Source organism: Panthera tigris, chromosome B1 (genome assembly GCF_018350195.1).
Source record: "Panthera tigris isolate Pti1 chromosome B1, P.tigris_Pti1_mat1.1, whole genome shotgun sequence".
In the NCBI taxonomy this organism is placed as follows: Eukaryota; Metazoa; Chordata; class Mammalia; order Carnivora; family Felidae; genus Panthera; species Panthera tigris.
In genome coordinates, this window is record NC_056663.1 from 202,781,391 (window position 1) to 202,808,432 (window position 27,042).

General features: G+C 42.2%; 1 protein-coding gene across 5 annotated transcripts; it reads left to right on the forward strand.

Moving 5' to 3' along the window:
• The first annotated feature begins 7,183 nt into the window (after window positions 1-7,183).
• HAUS3 (HAUS augmin like complex subunit 3) lies at window positions 7,184-26,763 on the forward strand. 5 transcript variants are annotated; one of them, XM_042985129.1, is made up of 8 exons: window positions 7,184-7,283; window positions 8,517-8,576; window positions 8,970-10,014; window positions 11,167-11,606; window positions 13,172-13,400; window positions 14,077-14,182; window positions 21,415-21,518; window positions 24,692-26,763. In XM_042985129.1, exons 3-8 carry the CDS (start codon window positions 9,106-9,108, stop codon window positions 24,923-24,925), a joined length of 2,022 nt encoding a protein of 673 aa, XP_042841063.1. In that variant the 5' UTR covers window positions 7,184-7,283; window positions 8,517-8,576; window positions 8,970-9,105; the 3' UTR covers window positions 24,926-26,763. The 5 variants fall into 5 exon arrangements, with proteins under 5 accessions (XP_042841063.1, XP_042841067.1, XP_042841066.1 ...); XM_042985130.1 differs by lacking the exon at window positions 7,184-7,283 and adding an exon at window positions 7,721-7,906; XM_042985133.1 differs by lacking the exon at window positions 21,415-21,518 and having other exon boundaries at window positions 24,692-24,764.
• Window positions 26,764-27,042: the final 279 nt, after the last annotated feature.

Here is a 27,042-nt window from a genome sequence, read left to right on the forward strand (position 1 = left end):
GTTTGCTGAGGGGTGGGAGTGACCCAGCGTCTCAGGGACTCGTCTTGTATGTCACCTTCGTCCAAGTGTGCCTTGTGTCCCGTGTCTGGCCCCGCCCCGCCCACCACCACCAGCATCTCCCTTGTGGCTCAAGGGGCACCCCTGGCCTGCCCAGCACGTGCCCTCCTAGCTTCCTCCCCAGGCAGCAGCCCCTCCCAGCAGCCTCGGCTGGCTTCCTGCCGGGCCAGGTCAGGGGGGATCGTGCACAGCTTTCTGTCACCTGGCCCCCTGGTGACCCAGCACCCCAGTATCGCTGTGCCCCGGGGCCTGGTGAAGAGCCGGCTAACCAGAGAAATAGGTTCTCAGCTGTACCCAGCTTGAACCGTCCCTGCTCCCCTGGCCTGGGGTGAGGGCCCCAGATTTCAGAAATAGGCAGCTGATGAGGACAGCCCTTCACCCTGGGTAGCCAGGCCGGGGCCTTAGGAGGCTTCTCCTGGCCTTTTGTTCCCGAAGCCCTTGTCCACACAGCAATATTTGGGTGGTGTGCTGTGGGGCCGCCCCGCCGCAGTGTCTGCTTCCCTCTCTGGTGCGTTGTAACCAATTTCCAGACTGGGGTGGGGGGGGAAGCTGGTGTTTATTTTCGGTCACGCTGGTAGACGCGCCAGGGTGAGTAGCCTACTGAGGCAGAAAGGGGTTCCTGGAAACGGCTCTGGCACAGAACCTGTCCTGCAAAGGCTCAGGATGGCGAGTGGAGAGCAGGCTCATGGGAGACAGCGCAGGGACTGGGGAGACTGTCCAGACATCTTGCTGGTGGTTGCGAGGGAACCTGTTCTATCCTGTCTCCTTCCAGTGTCACTGGGGGTCTAGAGTGCCTAGGGTGGCTCCCGTCTGCCCGAGCACGTCCACAGAGAGCTTCTTGTCAGCATCTCGCGCACTCCGAGGCAGGAGTGCGCGAGTTGAAGATCCTGCTGTGGGAGGCACAAGTCCAGACCCCTGGGGCGGTCTGTGTTCAGAATTCATAAAGTACCAGCTCCCCCAGTACCCCAGCCAGCAGGGTCATCTCCAGGTGACCAACTGTGGCCCTCCCTCAGCTGACCTTCTGGCAGCTCAGCTTGTGGCTTCTCAGGCTATGGTTCCCACCTGGGCCAGGGAGTTGACCTCACTGGCCACCTAGGGGCCTGTGCTCCCAGAGGCCCCTCCCTGCCACCAGCAGACACGTTGGGGGTGGTCCTCGGGGCCAGGGTGTGGTGCTAGGAGTTACACATCCATTCTCTCCTCCCTCTGGCCTTTTGCACAGGTTAGCTGTTGCTGGTGGCCACAGAGACCCAGAGGGGGCCCTGCTGAGGCCGTGTCGGATAACTGAGCACTGTTGAGTCTATAGAAGCAGATGGGACCAGAACAGGGTTGCAGGGGTGCCTGCACTCTCTATCCGTGTGCCCTCCCACACCTCTGTGGACCATTGTGGCACTGGGTGGCCAGGATCCTGGAGTCCCAGGCTCATGTTTGGGTCCCCACCCTCACTGGGAGGTGGCCCCTGTACACCAGGCCGTTACTGCCCAGTGCAGGCCCAGCTGGCTGGGAAGACTGCAAGAAGGCTTCTCTTCCTTGGAGCTCTGGGTCCACCTTTGCATTTTGGGTCTGGGAGGCCCGGGGCCCGAGCCAGCTCTCTTGGGCTGATGGGGCTGTGTGCCCAACTAAGGCCCTGAGGACCCGTGCCCTCCTGTCTGCCCCAGACAATCCCCATCTGCTGAGCGAGGCAGGCTTCCCTCACTCTCCCACCCCCTGCCTCTCTGGATCAGCTAACCTGGGGACCCCTCCCCATAGCTGGGCACACAGAACTCTGACCCCGGGCCACATCTAGGGCAGGTTCTGTGCCAGAGTCTGGGGCTTCCCGGGGGGGGCCTGGCACTGGCCAGGATAGCGTGTTACAAGATCCTCACTGGAGAGAATTGGGCCACCCACCAGCCTGTTCACCGGGAGGGACTGTGCTGTACCATTCTGTCTTTGTAATATAAATACAGATTTTTATACCTCACCCCTGTGGCTTCCAGTTCTTTCCATCACCATATTTGTCTCCCCTCCTCTCGGCCTCCTTAGGGAGCCCAAGCCCACTGGTGACCTTGGCAGCCTTCGCTGCCCTGCCCACAGCTTCTGTTTTCGGGGAGTCCCGACAGACCATGATCCTTCCCCACTGCAACTGGCCACCACTGAGACTCCACCCTCACAGCTGCCTCCCTGGACAGTCACACCTGCAGTTGAATGAAGGTGGACCCCCTCCCCCTCCCCCAACCACACCCACACCCACACCCACACACACACACACACACACAGACACACACACACACCATCTGCCAACCAGGTGCTCTTATTGCTGGCATTCAGATTTTGCTCCCGGCCCTGGTACAGGGACCTTGGGATGGTCAGCCTTAGGGTGGATACCGGGTGTTCGCATCCAGATGCCCTTTCCACGCAGCCGCCGTCGGCTGCCAGGGATGCACCTTGATAAACCTTCCTTGGATCTGCCCTCAGTGTCCCCAGAATATCTCTGGCGGGGCCTTTGCCTGCTGCTCTCAGGACCTGCTGTGCAGGGTGAGGGTGTGAAGTGGTGTGACCCCAGCACAGGCAGCTGGGGGATGAAATGCTGGCAGCGGGGAGCTGGGTAGCCGGGTAGCCGGAACAGGACTTTCCGGAGAGCTTGGGGTGCCTGCATCGGACATGCAGCCGCACACATTGGAGATGGCTCAGTGAGACCCTCCAGCAGGTTTGGGGGTGTCTGGGAGAGGACCTGCGGGGACCTCAGGAAGGAAGCTGGGTTCCTCCTCCCTCCTGCAGCAGGCAGCAGCACTCTGGCCTCTCGACCTGGGTGAGTCCGCCTGAGGGTACCTTTGGAAAACAAGGGAATCCCTCCTAGGAATGCAGCTGGGGCTTCGGGTCTGGATGTAAATTCCAAATATTGCCAGGACTTAAAATCACTACCACCTTTTATTGACTGCATGAGGGCCCCAGAAATTAGAGCTTGATGTCCTCACGCTGGGCCCATCTCACACAGGAAACTGAGGCTCAGAGAAGGTACCCACCTTCCCCAAGTCACCCACTGGAGCGGGGTGGGCCTGGGATCTGACCCTGGTCCTCTGGGGAACCCCTCCCCCCACCAGATTCCATCTCAGCGCCCCTCAAGGGAGACGACCCCCTCCATCCCAGCCCTCCCTCCCAAAGTCTCCTTGGCAGCCAGCTTGACCCCTGGTGGTCTTGTTCCTCCCACAGCCTCCAGAATTAACCCCAGGTGCCTGCCTTCTCCCCATGGGCTCCTGCACTCCTACGCTGGCTTCCCCCTGGCCAGAAGTCTGCACTCACCAGCGCCCCCAGCCCCCAGCGCCACTCTGGGACCTGCTCCTGTGCCCCTTCCCGCACACTTCTGCCAGGATTATGGCCGCCCAAATTGGGCGTTGGTCTAATCTGGGCCCGTCTGGAGGCAAGGCCCCATGCATGCTGTTTCCTTTCCTCTGTTCCCAGTCCCTAGCCAGGTCAGGCCTCTAGTGCAGGCTAGCCCCACAAGGATCTTTGCAGAATGTAAATGTTATGCCACTCGTCCATTCAGCTCGCAGTGGCTCTCAACTGCCTCCTCATTGCCTTCTGCCTCCTCAGCCTGTCTTCAGGCCCTTCATGAGACCCCAACCCCCCTCCCAGGCTCCTCACTGCCCCCTTCCTCTGTGCCCTCTTATACCCAAACCCTTCCCATCCCCAGTTGAAGGAACTATCTTGGCGAGCTCCTGACCCCAACCTGCTCCTGAGTGTGAGGACTGAGTTTTTACCTCCGTTACATGATATCAATGTGATGGAAGACAAAACCACTTTCCGCCCGCCCACCCTCCTCCTCTGCTTTCTTCTGAGCAGGAAGGATTAATAGGGAGAACAGAAAGAAGTACCACCTTCTTGCTCAGCTGGAAACTGAGAGTCATCCAAACTCTGGCCCTCAGGCCCCAGGGTTCTGCCCTTGCATGAACCCAGCCGAACCTTTACTCCTCCTCTCCCCGGTGCACGGGAGGCTACCTGCATCTGTCTCTTGCCACCTTTTTGTCACTTTTGTTACTGCAGAGTCAGGCTTCTAACACATGTCTGAGAATGTCACTCGCCTGCCTAGCCCCCACCCCTCACTGCTTGAAGAATGGAGTCCCATTATTACTGGAAACTACATCTAGGAACACATGATCTTTAACATCAGACTGCAGCTTAAACATATATAAAAACATATTGTCCAAAACTTAAAATACTTAAAAAAAATTTTTTTTTAATGTTTATTTTTGAGAGAGCAGGGGAGGGGCAGAGAGAGAGGGGGACAGAGAATCTGAGGCAGGTTCCATGCTGACAGCAGACAGCCTGACGCGGGGCTCGAACTCACGAACCATGAGATCATGACCTGAGCCAAAGTCGGACACTTAACTGAGTCACCAGGCTCCCCTAAACATTTTTTAAAGTTTATTAACTTGGAAAGAGAGAGAGAGAGTACATGTGTGTGCACACATGCGTGTCCAAGTGGGAGAAAGGCAAAGAGAGAGACGATCTTAGGTAGTCCACGCTCCACACGGAGCCCCATTCGGTCAGCATGGAACCCTATTTGGGGCTCCATCTCATGGGATCACGACCTGAGTGGAAATCAAGAGTCTGATGCTCAACCGACTGGACCACCCGGGCGTCCCCTAAAATACTTTTTAGTATCAGCAGGAGAAAAAGATTCCTACAGGAAGGAGAAAAGGAGACACAGCTGTCGGTGAACCCCCTTGCTGCTTGCAGTGGTGTGCCGAGGCTGCTTAGTCCCCTGTGCTGCCCCCCCCCCCCCCCCCCCCGTTTCCTTGGGGAAGCCTCCTTCAGGGGTTCCCTTCATCTTCTGACTCTGCAAGGGCCCCACTAAAACCCCAAATGAGTTTTATTGGAGGAAAGAAACTTTGTCTTGGAAATAAGTGTAACACACTTGCTTTCCTGAATCCCAAGTGCAGCTTCAAATGCAGAAGTGCCCCTAGAAAGTCATGTTTTTAAAAGCTTCCTGAGTGCATAATTAAACCTGATGTGTGCGTGGTTTGTATTCTGGGAGCTGATAACATTGTGATTTCTACTGTATATTTTTACAGCTTTTTTTTTTTTTGGCCCCATAAACATCTTTCAAACAAATAACTATGGACAGCAATTCAAAATCATATGGAGAATTTGTGGCCCAGGAATTGACCCAGGAGTCACGAGGAAAAATGGGCTTCTAGAACAGCTTCACAGGCCTCATCTCCAGTCCCTCACCCTCCTGTCCCTTGGGGCATCTTTCAAAAACGCAGTCCCTTGGGGCCCCTGGGTGCCTCAGCCAGTTAAGTGTCCGACTTCAGCTCACAGTGGGTGGGTTGGAGCCCCACATCCGGCTCTGTACTGACAGCTCTGAGCCTGGAGCCTTCTTCGGATTCTGTCTCTCCTTCTCTCTCTGCCCCTCCCCTGCTGGTGCTCTGTCTCTCTGTCTCTCTCTCAAAAATAAATAAACATTAAAAAAAAAAAAACCAGTCCCTTTTCTTTCTTCTCCTCTTTTCTCCTCTGAGTTCCTCCTCACAGTCTATAAACATCCCAAGTTCCTCTCATCTTGAAACAAAACAAACCCAAACCCTCCCCCACCCTACCCTACATTCCCACCCCCTCATCTCGTGTCCTTCTTCTCCTCTCCCTCCATCTTTGCCTCCTCAGCAAAATGTCCTGAAGGCCCTGTCTGCACAGCCTCCACTTCCTCCCTCCAAGCCTCTCAGCTTCTGTTCAGGGGGACCCCTCCCCCGCCCCCTCCATGAGTTCCCGTCCCCACCCAGCCCCCCCAGCCCCCCCCCCCCCCCCCCGGGTCAGTGGCAAAGGGAGTCCTCCTGGTCCGGGGTCTCTAACCCTGTCCTCCGACTCACCAACTCGACTGTCTCCTCCCTAGTCCAGCCTCACCTTGTTTCAGGCGGGGTACCAATCTATGAACTTTCTTCCCCTGTAATATCTGCTTTTGAGATCATTTTAGGCTTTACTGTCTTTTGGAAGAGGAAAAGTAAAAAGTAAAACAAATGAAGGATTCATAAGAAGTAGCTTCAACTCTGCCCCTCCCCCGCTCATGCTCTGTCTCTCAAAAATAAACATTAACATTTTTTTTGAAAAAAAAAAAAAGTATCTTCAACCCGAGATTAATTCATGATATGTCTTAGACCATTCTTTTTTCTCCCCTTAAAAATATTAAAAGTTATCCAGAAAGACTTCTGCCCTTCTACTGTCCCACTAGCCTAGGACATCTCTAACCAACCACCTTCGGGTCACCTGATGCGGGGGCTGGAGGGAGTACTATGTAGTCACTACTTTTAGACGTTCATCTGTGGAAGACTAGTAAGAGAGAGGCGCGTGAACGCTGCCAGGCACCAACAGTAACCCCGCAGGTCCTCCAGCATCGGCAGGGGTGCGCGGACTCTGCAGGGTTCGGCCAGCTCTATCGCTCAGAGACGACCCACGTCCTGCGTCTCGCACCCTCCTTGGAAAGTGTTCCGTCTAGACTTAACTACGTCTTTGACACATATCCACTCCATGTTCAGATATTTTCAACCTTTTAAAAGATCTGTTTTGAAAACGGGATCGTGGAGGAAGTCTGCTTCTGCTTAGTGGTCAGGTGAGGGCTTGGGGGATGCGTGCTTCGCAAAACAACGTTCAACGCGAAAGCCCGTAAAGCGAGTAAGGACAGCGGAGCCTAAAGATTCGCCAGACGCTGCTCCTCCACTCCCCCGACTTCTGCAGGCGGCGCGCGCCCCGGAACCCGGCCTGGCGGCCCGGGCCCCGCGCCGGCGAGCTCCGGACCGCAATCAGGTTTCCGGGAAAACGCCTCTGTAGACGATGGGGCGCTGGGGTCCGGCAAAATAGACCCGAAAGGTGGCCTCAGCCATGGAGTCCGCTGCGGTGAAAACGCACCGCCGTAGAAAGCCGGGCGCAGCGAGACCAGGCCGGCCCGCACCCAAGACCCTCCTCTACTCCATCCACACGCCTCCCCGGCCCCGCCCCCGGGGCGGAGAGCCAATCAGCTCGCTCCCTACCGGTGGACGCCAGGCGGTGAGGGCGGGCCGGCACTCCGCTAGGTTCTGCCGCAAAGCCCCTCCCAGCCAGGCCCGCCTCTTCCGACGCCACGCCTGCGCAGACGGTCACGCCCCCCGGTCCGGCTTCTGCCGGGTGTGCGCGCGCGCGCGCCGTGGCAGAGCTCCCGTGAGGCAGTGCGGGCGCGGAGCGCGGCGGCGGGCTTCTGAGGGGCGCGAGCGGAGCTTCCAGAGGTGAATGGCCCCGGCCTCACTGTTCTGGGCGTCGCGGGGCGTGGGGCTGTGGGAGCGGCGCCGATCCCACAGCTGCCTCTTCTTTACAGGCACCCCTGGGAATTCTCCTCAGGCGCGCAAGTAGCTGTCAGCGCGACGCAGTCGCGGTCCGCAGGGCGCGGGGGCGAGGGCAAGGGCTGAGGGGCGAGGGCGGGGAGCGTGAGTGGAAGCGGGCAGCGGGCAGCGGGCGTGGGTGGAGAGTGCGGCGCCGGGGAGAGTGAGGGGGCCTCCGGGTGGGGGCGGGGCTCTGGCGGGAGAGCGAGGGCGGGTGGGGCCGAGGGCGGGAGGGCGTGGCCTCAGGCGGGAGGGGGGCGGGGCTCAGGCGGGAGCGTGGTCCCTGGCAGGTGCAAGACTGTTGGGACGTGGGAGGTCGCTCCGGAACGCCACCAGCCGGCCGCGCGGGTCTGGGGTTTGCGCGGTTTGCCTTTCACGCCAATTCGGTGGCTTTTGTGGTTGTGTATTTTATTGACGTGCATCCGTGTCGTGACTGAATTACACAGAAAACCAAAGCGGAGGCTTTTTCGCACGTGTTACGCAGATCATTCATCCGTGCGGCTCGTCTCCGTCCCGGAGAAATTCTTTTGGTGAAGTCAGCGGGGTGGTTCGGTGGCGCGTTTGTGGCAAAGTAGCAAATGCCGAAAGCACTTTTACTTCGTGTCCGCCTAGTTCTTTGGTGCTTCTGATCTGAAATTTGAGGGCACTTGGTTTTGGGGTTTTGGTGGGGTTTTTGCTGTAGGTGTTGTTGGTTTTTTTAAGCCTAATTGGGATCTGTTGCATTAGTTTTAGGTGTGCACCATGATGACCACATTTCTGTACACTGCGAAATGGTTGCCGCATTAAGTCCTTTTACCACCCGCCACCCTACAAAGTTACATTTGTTTTTCTTTTCTTTTTTTTTTTTTTTCTAAAATTTTTTAACGTTTATTTTTGAGACAGAGACAGAGCATGAACGGGGGAGGGGCAGAGAGAGAGGGAGACACAGAATCGGAAGCAGGCTCCAGGCTCTGAGCCATCAGCCCAGAGCCCCACATGGGGCTCGAACTCGGGGACCGGGAGATCGTGACCTGAGCTGAAGTCCGACGCTTAACCGACTGAGCCACCCAGGCGCCCCCATTTGTTTTTCTTTTGATGAGCACTTTTAAGGTCAGTTTGAGGGTGGTTCTTCAATCTTAAACCTGATTTTCTCTGCACTAGGTTCATCGTGACTGGGCGTTGATTCTTGTGTGAATGGCGGGTGCTGATTCAGTCGTCGAGGTAAATATTTTGTTGACTCTTCCTCAAGGACGTTATCGTATTTATATCTATTTGCTTAGAAAAAGCAGGAAAAGAGGCTGCTTAGCCACAGGCTGGCTTGGACTTGTTTAGATATATTTATTTTGAATTCAAAACTGAACTCATGCGATATGATGTATCTTTGGAAAAAATAAGATTTTCTTGATAATTAGGTTTTCATTATGTTTTCGGTGTTCTAAGTAATACCCTAGTTTATTTTCTCTTTATCTCTGTCAAACATTTCAGCTACAACTACCTCAGGTTAGATGCTTCCCTCCCAGATATCTGTGGTATTTATCTATATTGTTCTTTTACAAATAGAGTTGTCTTATTAGTTGTCTTACTTGTGGTCTAATGTTTGTTTTTCCCCCCCAGGAGAAGTCAGATTCTAAAAAAATTTTGTCCTTCTTCTGAACTTAACATAAATTTAGTTTGTTTGTATTTGGCTTTATCTTCTAAATATCCACACCATAAACCCATATCAGTTACAAAAAAGTTGTGCAGTTAAACCATGAGTTGTGGAAAAGAGTTTGTGGAAACATTAAAAAAAATTGATTATCCCAAAGCTGATAGTCTTAATGGGGAAGATTTTGACTGGTTGTTTGAGACTGTTGAAGATGAAGCATTTTTGAAGTGGTTTTGTGGGAATGTGAATGAACAGAATGTATTGTCCAAAGAAGAATTGGAAGCTTTTAGCATTCTTCAAAAATCAGGCAAGCCCATCCTAGAAGGAGCAGCACTGGATGAAGTTCTTAAAACCTGTAAAACTTCTGATTTGAAAACCTCTACCCTGGATGACCAAGAGCTAGAGAAATTGGAAGTCGAAGTTCAAACTCTGCAGAAATTGAAGAACCTAAAAATTCAGCGACGTAATAAATGCCAGTTGATGGCTTCGGTAACAAGCCACAAATCTCTGAGGTTAAGTGCTAAAGAAGAAGAAGCCACTAAAAGGCTGAAGCAGAGTCAAGGAATTCTAAATGCGATGAACACTAAGATAAATAATGAACTTCAAGCTCTTACTGATGGCGTTGCTAAACTGATGATGTTTTTCCGACATTCTAATTTGGATCAAGGGGCAAATCCACTGGTGTTTTTATCTCAGTTTTCCTTGGAAAAATATCTAAGCCAAGAAGAGCAAAGCACAGCAGCATTAACTTTGTATACCAAAAAACAGTTCTTTCAAGGTATACATGAAGTAGTTGAAAGTTCAAATGAAGAAAATTTTCAACTTTTAGATATACAAGCACCATCCATTTGTGATAATCAAGAAATCCTTGAGGAGAGACGGCTGGAGATGGTTAGGCTGCAGCTAGCATACATTTGTGCTCAACATGAGTTAATTCACTTGAAAGCAAGTAATTTGAGCATGAAGTCAAGTATACAGTGGGCAGAGGAGAATCTTCATAGCCTCACTAGCAAGGTAAACATGAGAAATGAGACTAGCATCATATTGTAATTGTTTGTAATGGAGGGTATGTTAGTATTTTAGAAAGGGAGATAAAATAAATACATTTTCTTATTTTTTGTTCAGTGCTTAGCTTGATGTGTCATTGTTTCTTTTCTTTTTTTTTTTTTTAACGTTTATTTATTTTTGAGAGAGAAAATGTGACCAGGGGAGGGGCAGAGAGAGAGGGGTACAGAGGATCGGAAGCAGGCTCTGTGCTGACAGCAGATAGCCCAACATGGGGCTTCAACTCCCAAATCATGAGATCATGACCTGAGTCGAAGTCAGAGGCTTAACCGACTAAGCCACCCAGGTGTCCCAATGTGTCAGCATTTCATACAAATAGATCTTCATATTAGTAAAAGGCAGGAACAGATTATAATGCAATCACATTAACTAATTTTAAACAAAAGTACTTTTTCTGAATTTGAAATTTGTGTGGGTTCAGATTCAGAGAACACTGAAATTCCTTTTTATTTTTCTGTATGGGTGTTCTGCCTTGTCTGCTCCTTGTTTGGTGCTAATGAAGTCAGGGATGCAGTTCAGTGGACTGAAACCCTGACTTTTTGTTGAGAATGTACAGGTGTAGTGCACATATCTGTACTCTTGGAAAGCTTGCTTTCTGAGTAATGTAACCACTAGATAATTGAGTGAAAACAGGACTGAAACTGAATACCAGTACCAAGTTACTTTCTGTAACTGCCATAAACTTCAGAATAACATCTGGAGTTCTGTCACTCTTTGCAAGGGTTAAAATCAGGTGACAGACTAGAAGAATAGCTACTGGGATTATTTTAGTTTTAAGAAAAACCTAAATAGCGTACATTTGCTTTCAGTGAGTAGTGTGCTAATTAATGATTTTTTTTAAGTAAGACAAACATGAAAAGCTCTCTGTTTTGGTAGCCATTACTGTACATATGTGGTAGTTAATAGCATTAAAATTTAGTGATTTACCTTTGGCTTAGTCCACGCTTTTCCTTTTTTAAACTGTGATTTTGGCTTTTGTTAGTATGAAATTAGTTTTATTAGCATGTTAATCCGATAATCTAAAAGGGAAAGTAAAAAGAATTTTAAAATGATTTCAACTTCATACTGACTGGTTTAAATGCAATTGTTTTCTCTGTGTAGGCTCTTGGCAAAGATAATTTGGATGCTAAAATTTCTAGCTTGAACAGTGAGATTCTGAAACTTGAAGAACAAATAGCTTATATAAAAGATAAAAGCTTGCCTGCTGTGGTAAAAGAGAATGCCCAGTTATTGAATATGCCAGTTGTAAAGGGAGATTTTGATCTACAGATTGCTAAACAAGACTATTATACAGCAAGACAAGAGTTAGTTTTAAATCAGTTGATAAAGCAAAAGGCATCATTTGAGCTTCTACAGTTATCATATGAAATTGAATTGAGAAAGCATTGGGACATACATCGTCAACTTGAAAATTTGGTTCAAGAACTTAGTCAAAGTAATGCGATGCTCCGCCAGCGATTAGAAATGCTGACAGACCCGTCAGTATGTCAGCAGATAAATCCAAGGAATACCATTGACACCAAGGACTATTCTACTCATAGGTATGCTTCTGTATTTCTTCAGTAATTCTTTTTGTTGTAAAATACCATAGAGAGTTTTAACTAAGATTGTGGAAGTTTAAAACATTTTTTCTTTCTGTTCTGGCTCTCTGTTCTCTTCCTTCATTTCTCTTGTATGTGACTCTTTTCCTTTTGAATATTTTGCTCCCTTTTCCGTTCTTGTTCAATCTGGAAGCAGCTGTGTTAGAGCTGGGGTGGGTGGGCTGGAGGAGTGAATGTATACAAGGTCATATGCACCTTTAAGCACCATTGTTTAGATGCCTTATTTGAGGTCGGGGCAGAGTTTAACTACAGGGAGTTTGAGTACAGCTTGGGGTGTAGTAGGTTTTGCTAGGTAGAGAATTGATTGCATTTGGAGGTGTCAGTAGAGAGAGAAGACTGACTTCATTTCCGTGTCTAGTCAGGTGAATCGGCAAAAAGGAGTGCTAGCTCCCAACCTTTTTTGGATGTCTAGGCAATTGATGATATAGGGATACTAAAATTGGAGGGCTAAAGTAGTTAAAGGCCTCAAAAGTCTGGATCCTACTCCTGATTTTTCTCTAGGACTAGGGGAAAGTGATCTAATCCTTTTGTTTTCTTGTTAATGAGATGATGGGCATGGAAAGGGCTGCTCCATTGCAGTTTCAGAGGGTGGCATTGACCTGAGCTAAGAATGCTTCCCCCCTTAAATTGTGTAGTCACATCCCACAAGAAAAAAATTGGCAGCCTTGGACTTGAACCAGTTTTATGAAGTCTGTTGCAACTTGCTAAAATAATAAAATAATTTTAAAAATCTGTGTTTTTTAATTTGAAGAAAAAGAGCAAACCCTTTTTGTCAGAAATGTGTAGAAAGTGCTACCTCACATTTTTCCATCTGTTCCAAAGGATTTTTCTGCTATTAATGTTTGAAGTGTTAAATGGCCTCATGGTCCATTAGGAATTTAATTCGACAATTAAACATGTAGAAGACTGGAGTAGCAAGTTTACTATTTCTATAGTTCTTTATTCACTTTATTTTACATTTTATATTTTTAATTTTCCGCTTTTAAACCCACCACCATCCTATAAAAATAGGTATGTGACGTGAAAGTTAAGTCTCAGAGGTTGACTTGACCTGGGTCCGAAAAGACAGCCACAACTCCGACCTAGGTCTTCTGTTTCAAATTCCTTGTTATTTCCACCACATCATAGTTGTATTCTGTGGAAGAGATGTTTTCTTGGGAGGTATCTCTGAAACATGCTTTGTTTGAAGTAGGCTAATGACAGTTAAAAGTCAAAAAGTATTTTATATTTAAAACTTGGGAGATGAGAAAATGGGAATCAGATGTAGTAATTACAATATGTATTTCTGTAGTAAGATGGTATTTTAGCTGGAATGTTTTCGGTTGCTTGATGTAGCAGCAGATAGGTTAATTTTTTTTCCAGGTTAATATTTTTAAGTTGTTACTTATCCCCAAAGATGCTCAATATAGTGGATTATAATTTTGAAGACTGTATTGAGAATTTTTATATACTGATATATAAGACTGATTGAGAATTTTTCTTATAACTTTATTTTTACATTTTAGGCTTTATCAACTTTTAGAAGGAGAGAATAAGAAAAAAGAGTTGTTTATAACCCATGGAAACCTGGAGGAGGTGGCTGAGAAATTAAAACAGGATGTTTCTTTAGTACAAGATCAGTTGGCAGTATCTACTCGAGAACATTCTTTCTTTCTGTCCAAACTGAATAATGATGTGGATGAGCTTTGTGATACTTTGTATCAAGGAGGAAATCAGCTTTTGCTTAGTGACCAGGTGGGTACATGCCATAGTAACTAAAGATGCTGTAAAAATTGTTTGTTGTAAAAGATACTGAAGAAAAAGTTAACATGAGGAAAATATTACCCCAAATTCTATTGCCCTAATATAAAATTTATTATTTTATATCCTAGCTTTAGTCACACATAAATAATATTTTTCAGATGGTTTTGATTGATGTGCATAGAATTTTAAAAACTTACAAAATATTTTAGCCATAAAAGGATATGTAATGTTTATACTAAGTATTTAAAGAAAAAAAAACTACTCCTGTTATTATTTCACCTGTCTTATTAGCAAATAGAGAATTATTATATTTGAAGTCCTCTGTGATGGCATGCTTCTCCAAGTAGCATTTCCCTTTCTTCATCAAGGAGAACCACTTCGCTTGATTTTATCGTTTGCTTGCTTTTTTGTGTACTTCTATTACACATAGATATTCCTAGACAGTATATTGTTTAGTTTTGTATGTTTTTGAAATTTACGTATGGGGTGTAATTATGTTATGTATACTCTTTAGTAACTGGTTGATTAATATTAAGATTTTGACATTCTTCCATGTTGACATATGTAAAGTTTTCTCTTTCATGAGTTAGTGTTCCATTATATGAATTCCACAGTTACGTGTTACATTGACAGACATTTCAGTTATTTCCAGTTTTTGCTATTGTAGGTTATACTGCTGTGGACAGTCTGGTCGTATGTCTCACAGCTGTGCGCGTGTACACACATGTGCACACTCAGCAGTGGAGTTGCTGTATCACGGGTTCAGTTTCAGGGTACGTCAAATTGTTTTCCAGAGTGGTTGTACCATATTACATGAGTTCAAAGAGATGATATTGATCCACATCCTTTTCCTCACATTGCACTATCTGATTTGTAAATTCTCTTAATCGGTGCATCCCATATAGGTCGTAATTTGCATTTCCCTAATTATTAAGGAGGTTGAGGCCTCTTTCAGTTATTTACTGGCCATTCATCTTTTCCTGAGAATTCTGTGTTCATCTCCTTTGTCCATTTTTTTTAAATGTTTATTTTTGAAATAGAGTATGAGTAGAGGAAGGGCAGAGAGAGAGGGGGACAGAAGATCCAAAGCGGGCTCCGTGCTGGTAGCAGTGAGCCCGAAGAGGGGCTCAGACTCACAAACCATGAGATCATGACCTGAGCCGAAGTCAGATGCTCAACCGACTGAGCCACCCACTGCCCCTTTCGGGTTTTTTTTTTTTTTTTTTTTTTTTTTAAATCACTTGTAGGAGTTTATGTATTTCAAGTGCCAATCCTTTTTCTGTTACATGTGTTATATGTATTCACTTCCTATTTGTGGCTTGTCTTTTTTACTTTGTTTTTTGCTTTTTTTAGCATTTTAATTTTTATGTATTTTTATTTTATTTTTATTACTCTTTGGTTTGCCATTTTTTATATTTTGTTTTTCGTATCTTGTTAAGGTTTGCTCTTAACATCATAATGATAGTCCTTTTTGCTTTACCTTATAGTACTCACTTTTAGTTCTCCACCAGGAGTTTATTTTTATGTATGATATGAGGTAGAGTTCTAATTTTATTAGTTTTTTTTCCCTCTATAAACAAATTGTCCCATCACCATATTGAGGCATACAATAAAAATAAAATCACTCTTTCTGGTGAAGGGAGCCTCTTATCATTATGAAATAAATGATCCTTAAGTGCCTTTTGCCTTCAAGTTTCTTTTGTTAGATACTGTGGGCACGATCAGTTCTGAACCTTAAACTGGGTTAAGTCTAAGAGTCTTTGGAGGATCCAGGTGATTTCTGTCTGGGCTGTAATTCTATCCAGGGGCTCTTCCACTTCTGGACCATTCTGATCTTAAGATTGTTGGTGTCCTGGGGCACCTGTGTAGTTCAGTCAGTTAAGTGTCTCACTTTGACTCGGGTCACCATTTCATAGTTCATGAGTTTGAGCCCTGTGTCGGGCTCTGTGCTGACAGGTCAGGGCTTGGAGCCTACTTTGGATTCTGTGTCTCCCTCTCTCTGCCCCTCCCCTGCTCGTGCTCTGTCTCTCTCCATCTCTCAAAAATAAACATTAAAAAAAAAAAAAGATTATTGGTGTCCTGTGATCCTTGGCTTATCATGAAGAGGGTCTTCCATTTGACTTCCTACTTTCTGTGGACCTTGGACTTCAATTTTTCTCTCACTCATCTTGTGAGTCTCAAGAATCATAGGTTCTAATTTTCTAAGATTGGCGGTTGTCCTAGGTAAAGCTGCCGCTGGGCTGTCTTACCAGTCTGGGGTGTTTTATGGACTTCTAGTTCCTTTTAACGTCTTGTTATCTCTTCATTGCTTTTAGGAAGTTTTTGTTTTGCTTGACTTTTAAAAATATTTCATTTAGCCTTTTACATTTTTTTCTTATGGGAGGATTGATTTGAATAACCTACCTTTCCTTGAACAGGAATGCTTGTGATTATTTTTTTAAATAATTTTTTTATTGTGAAATATACAAAATGTAAAATTTACAGTTTTAACCATTTTTAAGTGTACAATTCAGCAACATTAAGTACAAAAATGCATTCACATATTGTGCAACCATGACCACTATACATTTCCAGAACTTTTTCATCATCTCAAATAGAAACTCTGTACCCATTAAACAATAACTTTAGCCCCTTCTTCCTTAGCCTGTGGTAACTTCTGTTCCACTTTCTGTCTCCATGAATTTGCCTACTCTGTTACCTGATGTAAGTGAAATCATATGTATGATTTCATGTGAAATAATTTGTATGATTACTGTTTTATTTATTATTTTTAATTTATTCTAATTTATTCATTATTTATTTTATTATTTATTTACTTATTTATTACTGTTTTATCTGTATTGTAGCATATGTTAGAATTTTACTACTTTTCATGGCTGAGTAATATTCCATTGAATGTATATAGTACATTCCGTTTATCTGTTGATGGTCACGTGGGTTGCTTCCACCCTTTGGCTGTTGTGAATCATGCTGCTGTGAACATTGTGTACAGATGTCTGAGTCCCTGCTTTCGTTTCTTTGGGGTGTATACCTAGAAGTTGGATTGCTGGATCATGTAGCAATTTTGTGTTTAACTTTGTGAAGAACTGCCTAACTTTTGCATAGTAACTGTACCATTTTTAAAAATCATTTATTATTATTTTTTAATTTACATCCAAGTTAGTTAGCATATAGTGCAATGATGATTTCAGGAGTAGATTCCTTAATGCCCCTTACCCATTTAGCCCATCCCCCCCTCCCACAGCCCCTCCAGCAACCCTTTGTTCTCTATATTTAAGAGTCTCTTATGTTTTGTCCCCCTCCCTGTTTTTACATTATTTTTACTTCCCTTATGTTTATCTGTTTTGTATCTTAAATTCCTCATATGAGTGAAGTCATGTGATGTTTGTCTTTCTCTGACCAATTTCGCTTAGCATAATACCTTCTAGTTCCATCCACGTAGCTGCAAATGGCAAGATTTCATTCTTTTTGATTGCCGAGTAATACTCGATTGTATATATATGCCACATCTTCTTTATCCATTCATCCATCGACGGACATTTGGGATCTTTCCATACTTTGCCTATTGTCAATAGCACTGCTATAAACATTGGAGTGCATGTGTCCCTTTGAAACAGCATACCTATATCCCTTGGATAAATACCTAGTTGTGCAATTGCTGGGTCGTAGGGTAGTTCTATTTTTAATTTTTTGAGGAACCTCCATACTGTTTTCCAGAGTAGCTGCACCAGTTTGCATTCCCACCGGCAGTGCAAAAGAGATCCTCTTTCTCTGCATCCTTGCCAACATCTGTTGGTGCCTGAGTTGTTAATGTTAGCCATTCTGATAGGTGTGAGGTGGTATCTCATTGTGGCTTTGATTTGTATTTCCCTGGTGATGGGTGATGTTGAGCATCTTTTCATGTGTCTGTTGGCCATCTGGATGTCTTCTTTGGATAAGTGTCTGTTCATGTCTTTGGCCCATTTCTTCACTGGGTTATTTGTTTTTTGGGTGTTGTGTTTCATAAGTTGTTTATAGATTTTGGATACTAACCTTTTATCTGGTACGTCGTTTGCAAATATCTTCTCACATTCTGTTGGTTGCTTTTTAGTTTTGCTGATTGCTTCCTTCGCTGTGCAGAAGCTTTTTATCTTGATGAGGTCTGAGCAGTTCATTTTTGCTTTTATTTCCCTTCTTTGGAGATGTGAGACGTGTTGAGTAAGAAATTGCTGTGGCCGAGGTCAAAGAGGTTTTTGCCTGCTTTCTCCTTGAGGATTTTGATGGCTTCTTGTCTTACATTTAGGTCTTTCATCCATTTTGAGTTTATTTTTGTGTATGGTGTAAGAAAGTGGTCCAAGTCCATTATTCTGCATGTCGCTGTCCAGTTTTCCTAACACCATTTACTGAAGAGACTGTCTTTATCCTATTGGATGTTCTTTCCTGCTTTGTCAAGGATTAGTTGGCCATACGTTTGTGGGTCCATTTCTGGGTTCTCTATTCTGTTCCATTAATCTGTCTGTTTTTGTGTCAGTACCATACTGTCTTGATGATTACAGCTTTGTAATACAGCTTGAAGTCCAGGATTGTGATGCCTCCAGCTTTGGTTTTCATCTTCAAGATTGCTTTGACTATTCAGAGTCTTTTCTGGTTCCGTACAAATTTTAGGATTGTTTGTTTTAGCTTTGTGAAGAATGCTGGTGTTATTTTGATAGGTATTACATTGAATATGTAGATTGCTTTGGGTAGTATTGTCATTTTAGCAATTTTGTTCTTCCTATCCAAGAGCATGAAATATTTTTCCATCTTTTTGTGTCTCCAATTTCTTTCATAAGCTTTCTATAGTTTTCCAGTGTATAGATTTTTTTCACCTCTTTGGTTAGATTTATTCCTAGGTATTTTATGGTTTTTGGTGCAATTAATTGTAGATGGGGTCAATTCCTTGATTTCTCTTTCTGTTGCTTCATTATTGGTGTATAGGAATGCAACTGATTTCTGTGCATTGATTTTATACCCTGCGACTTTGCTGAATTCACAGATCAGTTCTAGCAATTTTTTGGTGGAGCCTTTTGGGTTTTCCATATAGAGTATCATGTCATCTGTGAAGAGTGAAAGTTTGACCTCCTCCTGGCCTATTTGGATGCCTTTTATTTCTTTGTGTTGTTTGATTGCTGAGGCTAAGACTTCAAATACTATGTTGAATAACAGTGGTGAGAGTAGACATCCCTGTCTTGTTCCTGACCTTAGGGGGAAAGCTCTCAGTTTTTCCCCACTGAGGATGATGTTAGCATTGGGTCTTTCATATATGGCTTTTATGATCTCAAGGTATGATCCTTCTATCTCTACTTTCTTGAGGGTTTTTATCAAGAAAGGATGCTGTATTTTGTCAAGTGCTTTCTCTGCATCTATTGAGAAGATCATGTGGTTCTTGTCCTTTCTTTTATTGATGTGATGTATCACATTGATTGTTTTGCAAATATTGAACCAGCCCTGCATCCCAGGTATAAATCCCACTTGGTCATGGTGAATAATTTTTTTAATGTATTGTTGGATCTGGCTGGCTAATATTTTGTTGAGGATTTTTGCATCCATGTTCATCAGGGAAATTGGTCTGTAGTTCTCCTTTTTAGTGGGGTCTTTGTCTGGTTTTGGAATCAAGGTAATGCCAGCTTCATAGAAAGAGTTTGGAAGTTTTCCTTCCATTTCTGGTTTTTGGAAGAGCTTCAAGACAATAGGTGTTAACTCTTCTTTAAATGTTTGGTAGAATTCTTCTGGAAAGCCATCTGGCCCTGGACTCTTGTTTTTTGGGAGATTTTTGATTACTAATTTGATTTCTTTACTGTTCAAGTTTTCTATTTTTTCCTGTTTCAGTTTTGGTAGTTTATATGTTTCTAGGAATTTGTCCATTTCTTCCAGATTGCCCATTTTATTGGTGTATAATTGCTCATAATATTCTCTTATTATTGTTTGTATTTCTGTTGTGTTCGTTGTGATCTCTTCTCTTTCATTCTTGATTTTATTTATTTGGGTCCTTTCCTTTTTCTTTTTGATCAAACTGGCTAGGGCTTTATCAATTTTGTTAATTCTTTCAAAGAGCCAGCTTCTAGTTTCATTGATCTGTTCTACTGTTTTTTTGGTTTCAATAGCCTTGATTTCTGCTCTAATCTTTATTATTTCTTGTCTTCTGCTGGTTTTGGGTTTTATTTGCTGTTCGTTTTCCAGCTCATTAAGGTGTAAGGTTAGGTTGTGTATCTGAGATCTTTCTTCCTTCTTTAGGAAGGCCTGGATTGCTATATACTTTCTTCTTATGACCACCTTTGCTTCATCCCAGAGGTTTTGGGCTGTGGTGTTATCATTTTTATTGGCTTCCATGTACTTTTTAATTTCCTCTTTAATTTCTTGGTTATCCCATTCATTCTTTAGTAGGATGGTCTTTAGTCTCCAAGTATTTATTATCTTTCCACATTTTTTCTTGTGGTTCATTTCGAGTTTCATAGCTTTGTGGTTTGAAAATATGCACAGTATGATCTCGATCTTTTTGTACTTGTTGAGTGATGATTTGTGTCCCAGTATGTGATCTGTTCTGGAGAACATTCCATGTGCACTGGAGAAGAGTGTGTATTCTGCTGCTTTAGGATGAAATGTTCTGAATATATCTGTTAAGTCCATCCGGTCCAGTGTGTCATTCAAAGCCATTGTTTCCTTGTTGATTTAGTAACTGTACCATTTTATATTCTCACCAGCAGTGCACAGGGTTCCAGTTTCTCCACATCCTCACCTACACTTATTTTCCTTTTTTAAAAAATGTATAGGGGTGCCTGGGTGACTCAGTCGGTTGAGCGTCTGGCTCTTGATCTTGGTTCAGGTCATAATCTCATGGTTGCATGAGTTTGAGCCCCACGTTGGGCTCTGTGCTGACAGCGTGGAGCCTGCCTGGGGTTCTCTCTCTCTCCTCTCTTTCCTCTCTCTTCTCTCTCTCTCTCTCTCTCTCTGTCTCTGTCTCCCCCCCTCCACTGCTCATACTGTGTCCTCCCTCAAATAAACAAAAAAAATTTTTAAAAATGTATATAATAGTCATCCTAATATGTGTGAAGTGAGAACTGTGATTATTACTGATTTCGTCTTTTAGTTGTATTAATTTAGTAAAAACCTCCAATGATGGTAGATTTGAAAATTTGTTGTAGTTCTAGCAGTGTTTTCTTTATATTTGAGTCTATTTTATAAGTTACATTTGACCCTTGACCAACATGGGTTTGAACTGCATGGGTCCACTTATATTCAAATTTTCTTCAATAAATAAATATAGTGTAGTACTGTAAATGTATTTTTTCATGATTTTCTTAATGACTTTTTTCCTAGCTTACTGTATTGTAAGATTATAGTATATAATACACATAATGTACAAAATATATGTTAATCAACTGTATGTCAACAGTAGGCTCTCAGTAGTTAAGTTTTGGGGGAATCCAGATTTATATGCGAATTTTTGACTGTACGGGGAGTCAGTGCCCTAAACCCCCCTGCAATATTCAAGGGTCAACTGTATTGCCAAGTTTAAAATTGTGATGAATTATTATCATGGTGGATTTGAATTGTAGTGAATTGAACCATTTAGTATTTACATAATTACTTTCTCTATTCTTACTGTGCTTCCTGACTTAATATTTTTTTTTTTTTTTTGGTCTGATACTAATTTTTCTATGCCATCTTTGTTTTGGTTAGTATTTTCAAAATATATACTTTTCACCTTTCTTTACACATCTTTTTATTCCTTTTTACTTAGCATTATGAAATAAACATTTTCACTCTGAATAATTTTCTTAATTTTTAATGTTACAGTAATTTCTGCAATCAATCCACTGTTGTTGAATATTTTTTTGATAGTCTTCATTTTTTTAATTTTGTTTGCTCTTGAATGACATCATGTATATCTTGTGTATATAGTTTTTTGTTGTTGGATACTTTTCATTTGGATGAATTCTTGGAAATAGGATTATTGGCTTTCTTGGGTATATACATTTTTTTGCAGGGGGGGGACCTTTGATGCTGCCATATTGCTTTTCTGAGGAGTCGCACCTGTTTTTCATGCCGCCAGCACTATTTAAATGTCTGCTAGACACCATTGATCATAAGGTACACCATCATTTTATGAATTGCTAAAAAAGAAAAACTTTCTGTTAACTGACACAATACTTTTTTATTTTGAATTTTTATTGAATACTTTCTAGAAGATATCTTCTAGGTGCAGGTAGACATAGATTTTTCTCATATCACTTTTTTCTTTTTAATGTCATACCACTCTTGAATATACATGTTAGAAGGAAAAAATAAGCCAATTAAAATGTTTAGGATATTTCAAAGCTTTACACTTGACGTGCAGTTCTTCTATGTTATTTTTGTTTTTTCAATTTATTTATTAGAGAGAGAGCAGGGAGGGGCAGAGAGAGGAAGACAAAGAATCCCAAGCAGGCTTCCCACTGTCCGTGTAGAGACTGATACGGGGCTTAAACTCATGAACTGTGAAATCATGACCTTAGCCAAAGTCAGACGCTTAACCGACTAAGTGCCCTTTCTATGTTATTTTTTGGCTCAAAGTTGTTGTCTTTATTTTTCTACACTATACATTAAGAATGTTGGTGATAGCAAAAAAACCTTAATAACCCAATTAAAAAAATGGGCTGAAGACTTGAATAGAGATTTCTCTGAAGAAGATGTACAAAGGGCCAACAGGTATATGGATAGTGCTCAGTGTCACTCATCATCAGGGAAATGCAAATCAAAACCACAACGAACGGGAGTGCCTGGGTGGCTCAGTCAGTTAAGCGTCCAACTTCGGCTCAGGTCATGATCTCATGATGTTCATAGGTTCATGGGTTCAAGCCCCACCCCATATCAGGCTCTGTGTTGACAGCTCAGAGCCTGGAGCCTGCTTTGGATTCTGTGTCTCCCTCCCTCTCTGCCTCTCCCTGTTCGTGTGTGCGCTCGCTCTCTCTCTCTCTCTCTCAAAAATAAATAAACATTAAAAAAAAAAAACAAAACCCACAATGAACGATTACCTTATACCTGTTAGAATGACTGGTATCAAAAAGTGTTGGCGAATGCTGAGAAATTGGAACCCTTGTACACTGTTGCTAGGAGTGCAAACTGGTGCAGCTGCTATGGAAAACACTATGGAGGTTCCTCAAAAACTTAATGATCCATATGATCCAGTAATTCCACTTCTGAGTATTTAAACAGAATTGAAATCGGGATCTTGAAGAAGCACTTACACATTCATTGTAGCACTATTCATAATAGCCAGGTATGGAAACAACTTAAATGTCTGTCTGTGGAGGAATGGATAAAGAGAATGTGGTATGTACGTACAAGGTATTATTTAGCCTTAATGAAAAGAAATCCCATGGGGCGCCTGACGTCGAGTATCCAACTTCGGCTCAGGTCATGATTTCACAGCTTGTGGGTTCGAGCCCCACGTCGGGCTCTGTGCTGACAGCTCAGAGCCTGGAGCCTGCTTTGGATTCTGTGTCTCCCTCTCCCTCTGGCCCTAACCCACTCGCATTCTGTCTCTGTCTCTCTCAAAAACATTAAAAATTTTTTTTTGAAAAATAAATAAATAGAAATCCCGTAATATGTAACAACCTGGATGAACTTGGAGGAAATTATGCTAAGTGAAATAAACCAGTCACAAGGACAAGTAATGTATGATTCCACTCACAAAGATATCTAAAATTGTCAAACTCATAGAGGCAGGGAGTAGAATGGTGGTTACCAGGGATTGGAGAGGGGGAAATGAATTATTAATCAGCAGATAAAAAGTTTCAGTTAAGTAAGATATATAAGTTTTGGAGATAATGCTGTGCAACATTGTGCCTGAGTTAACAATACTGCAGTATACTCTTAAAAATCTGTGAAGAGGGGAGATCTCATGTTAAGTGTTCTCATCACAGTAAAAAACTTTTTTTTCTGAATGTTGGTGATAGAGTGTTTCTTATGAGTGGTTAGTAGTAATCACAAGATGCTCTGAATTTTAAAATGATATGGATGTCAGATATCTTAAAATGTGAAAGGTTTCATTCTAGAATCACTAAAGTATGATGATTTCACTTCACTATAATCTTACTGTCATTTAATGTTTTTCCTTAACCCAGTGAAATCTAAAAATGCCATGCATACAAATTTTAACTTGCATTTTTGTTGTTAATCAAGGTGGATATTTTTCAGTGTTGTAGGAATATTATTTTAGTAATTGTTAAGATCTTTCATATTGAAATTAAAGGTGAGATTATAGTTTCTCATTCAAGTTTACCAAGTTTTTCCTCAAAGGGAGACCATGTAATGTAGATATTACTTGATTTTGTTAAAATGTAATTGAAAAAGTACTGCTCTCTGGAACTGGCATTTATGACATGTGTTAAGCAGTCATTCTTGAACTTGTTTATAAGAATCACCGGGGAGCCTGTTAGAGTTTGAGTAATGCAGTGTGGAGTGAGGTGTAGGAATCTGTATTTGTCACAGGCACCCCAGGTGATTACCATGCTCATGGACCATGTTGAGAAGGTGCAGAAGATTGAGACAGAGCTGTGGATTTTCTCTTTGGGGATACTGGCTGGAAATTTCTAGAGGTAGAATACTTGATTAGAAAGCCATGGAAACTTGTTAATACATAGTTTTTAATTTTAGGAGGTGAGGCATTTCAGTGTATTAAATGTGAAGGGTCTGGCATGTCTAGGTTCTTGAGCAGGAGAACTACATGGTAAATCTGGATTGTTGAACGTTACATGTAATTCTGTCTTTAACAATGTGAAAAGAGAAAAATGGAGATTTTTGTTGAGATGATTCTTTTTTATTGGTAATTGCTTCATTTCAAGGCTTTCTCAGTACCTCTTTTCTTTAGCGTAGACTGAGATTAGGCTAAAAAAGGTTTGATCAGTTAAGTGGATTGTTAACTTCATGAAAGAGGTGGTGTTCATTCTTATACCTGTGGTCTCTAAAACAGTGCTTGGCATGTAGTAGGCATTTAGTAATATTTCTTGAGTGTATGAATATGCATAACAGTTTACATGTCAAGTACTCTTCAGGGAGTAACAGTTTGTTCTGAATCTCTTAGTTATCTGTCCAAAGTTGTTGCAATTGAGTCTAACATAGAATTTGTATTAAACCTACTATGGATTTTTAATTGAGGTTTATCATTAAAATCGTGTGAATAACTATATCAGATTCTTCCCATGTAAATTACATTTTAAGTTTTTATAATTGCTATTACAAATAGAGCTTTTGTATTAAAAGCATTTTTATTTTTCATTTAGGAGTTAACAGAGCAGTTTCATCAAGTTGAATCCCAGCTGAATAAGTTGAATCATCTTCTTACTGATGTTCTTGCTGATGTGAAGACAAAAAGAAAAATTTTGGCATCTAATAAACTGCATCGAATGGAAAGAGAATTATATGTATATTTTTTAAAAGATGAAGATTATCTGAAAGATATTGTGGAGAACTTAGAAAACCAATCAAAGATTAAAGTTGTTGGTCTGGAAGATTGAAGATTATTAAAAACGGAATCTTTACTACATATGCTATATTTTAATGTTTTCTATATTAGGGGGAAAACATAGCTAATAAACACTGCTAAAATTTTAAATTTGAGGTCAATGGAACATTTCATTTAATTAATTCAAGTATTGTATCAGTTTGGTTTTTTCCCTCATATAGTATATTTATTCAAAGTACTAGTGCTTTCTATGACTTGAACATTTGCTTGGTGGGACCCAGTTCTGATAACTTTTTACTTACAGGGAAAAAGCATTATTATGTAATGCAAATATTTCTTAATAGAATTAGTTCAGTCGCTTTTACTTTTTTTTTTTTTTTTTTTTAGAAATAGAAAATTTCTACTGTGAAATATTTTAAACCTTTGTAGAACTTTGAATCAGCATTGTTAAACCCTAAGGTGTTAAACACCTTAGTATGGAATAGCCAAGTACCCTCGTATTTGACTATAAAGTAAAATTCTATAAAGTAAAATACTCAAACTGTATCCCCCCGTAATTCCCTGCTGTAGACTTTGAGACTCTGAATGTTCCTATTTGTTCCACAAAGAATGTTGGGTGTCCATTGGCCATTGTTCATTTTAGCATCTGGGTCCTGGGGACTTAGAATTTCTGTAAGACATCTTAGTGCTTTGATTTCAGTATGACACATTGTGAATGATTTTTAAATGAAATTTGAAAATGCCATAGAAGTGGTTGCTCAAAGGATGTATAATCTATTTTACCTGTTTCTCTGGAGGGAGAATACTTAAATGTTAGATTGTATCAGTTGGGATACAAGTGTATTATTTGGACCATTAGAAATTATTTTGAGTGGGATAAAATAATTTGAAATAGCTTATTTATCAGTCATGACATCAAGTGTTTCTTGAGTGCTTGATTTATAAGTGGCCTGTTACATACTATGTAAGCTCTGCAGAAGAAAAGGAGGATCTAGATATTCAAGGAATATTCCTTATTCAAGAATATTCCTGCTCCAGAATATATTACTTTTTAATATGGAATGCTAGTCTAAAAACTACACTTTTGTAACCATCCGAAAATGGGTATGCTTAGGTGACAGATAAGCCCTCATAATTTTTATAATCTGTTGAACAAAATTATTTTGCCAATTATTATATTTGTACATTATTTTAAAATGTATATTTATTAAGTAGATCTAAATATGCTTGAAAATTTGTAACAATCTTGTCTAAGATTTTTCTCTTAGCTCCTCATGGGTGACTTTTATTCCTTTTTTTTCTTTCTCTATTCTACAGTGGAATAGAGAATTTACTTAAAATTTTTCTTTTCTCCAGTAATATGCGAAAATGTCACCTAGTTTCCTGGCTCGTGGAACAGCACATTCTGTTTAGATTAGTGCCATGTGTGTTAGATGTATGACCAGCTACTTGATGATTTGCACTGTCCCTTCCACACCTTCGCCCACTCAGCCCAGGGGCGAGTACAGCTGAGAGGTGTGCATGGAATGATGTCAGGTTGTGTGTCTCTCATAATTACCCAAGTCCATTAAAAATGTTTATGTTATTAGATTTGTACAGTTGAAGATTATAACAGCCATTTGTTTCAAACCTCAGGAAGTATATGAATAGATTGCTTGCTTCAAAATTGGTTAACTAGAAATTGTATGCTTTGTTACCTGTTTACCATAATATTCCAGTTGAGTCTCTAACCATTTTGCCTCCTTCTTGCTATTCTATTGTATCGGTAACTATGGAGATAATTGATTCCTATTTTATGTGGTCATTACAGAGAGTGATTTTTATGAATGTCTCTGTATGTAACATTTTTCAAATAACTTCTTATTTTGAAGTAAAATTAATATATGGATATTATGTTTATCTTACGTTTAGGATTTATGAAAATGGAAAATTATGAGGCATTTGTAGGCTTTGATCCCTGTAAGATACCGCTTTCCGGTGTTGCTCAGAAGATTATGTCTGCTGTGTACTCAGGTGACTTAGTGGAGTCTAAGCATTGGAGAGGGGTGAAAAGAGTGAGTAATTTTTATGAATCTATCTTTAGTTACCTTAACTAAGGTTTGAAAATGAGCCAGCAGAATTATTCTAAGGAACTTTATATTGTGTAGAGAAGCTTTGGTACCAACAAGT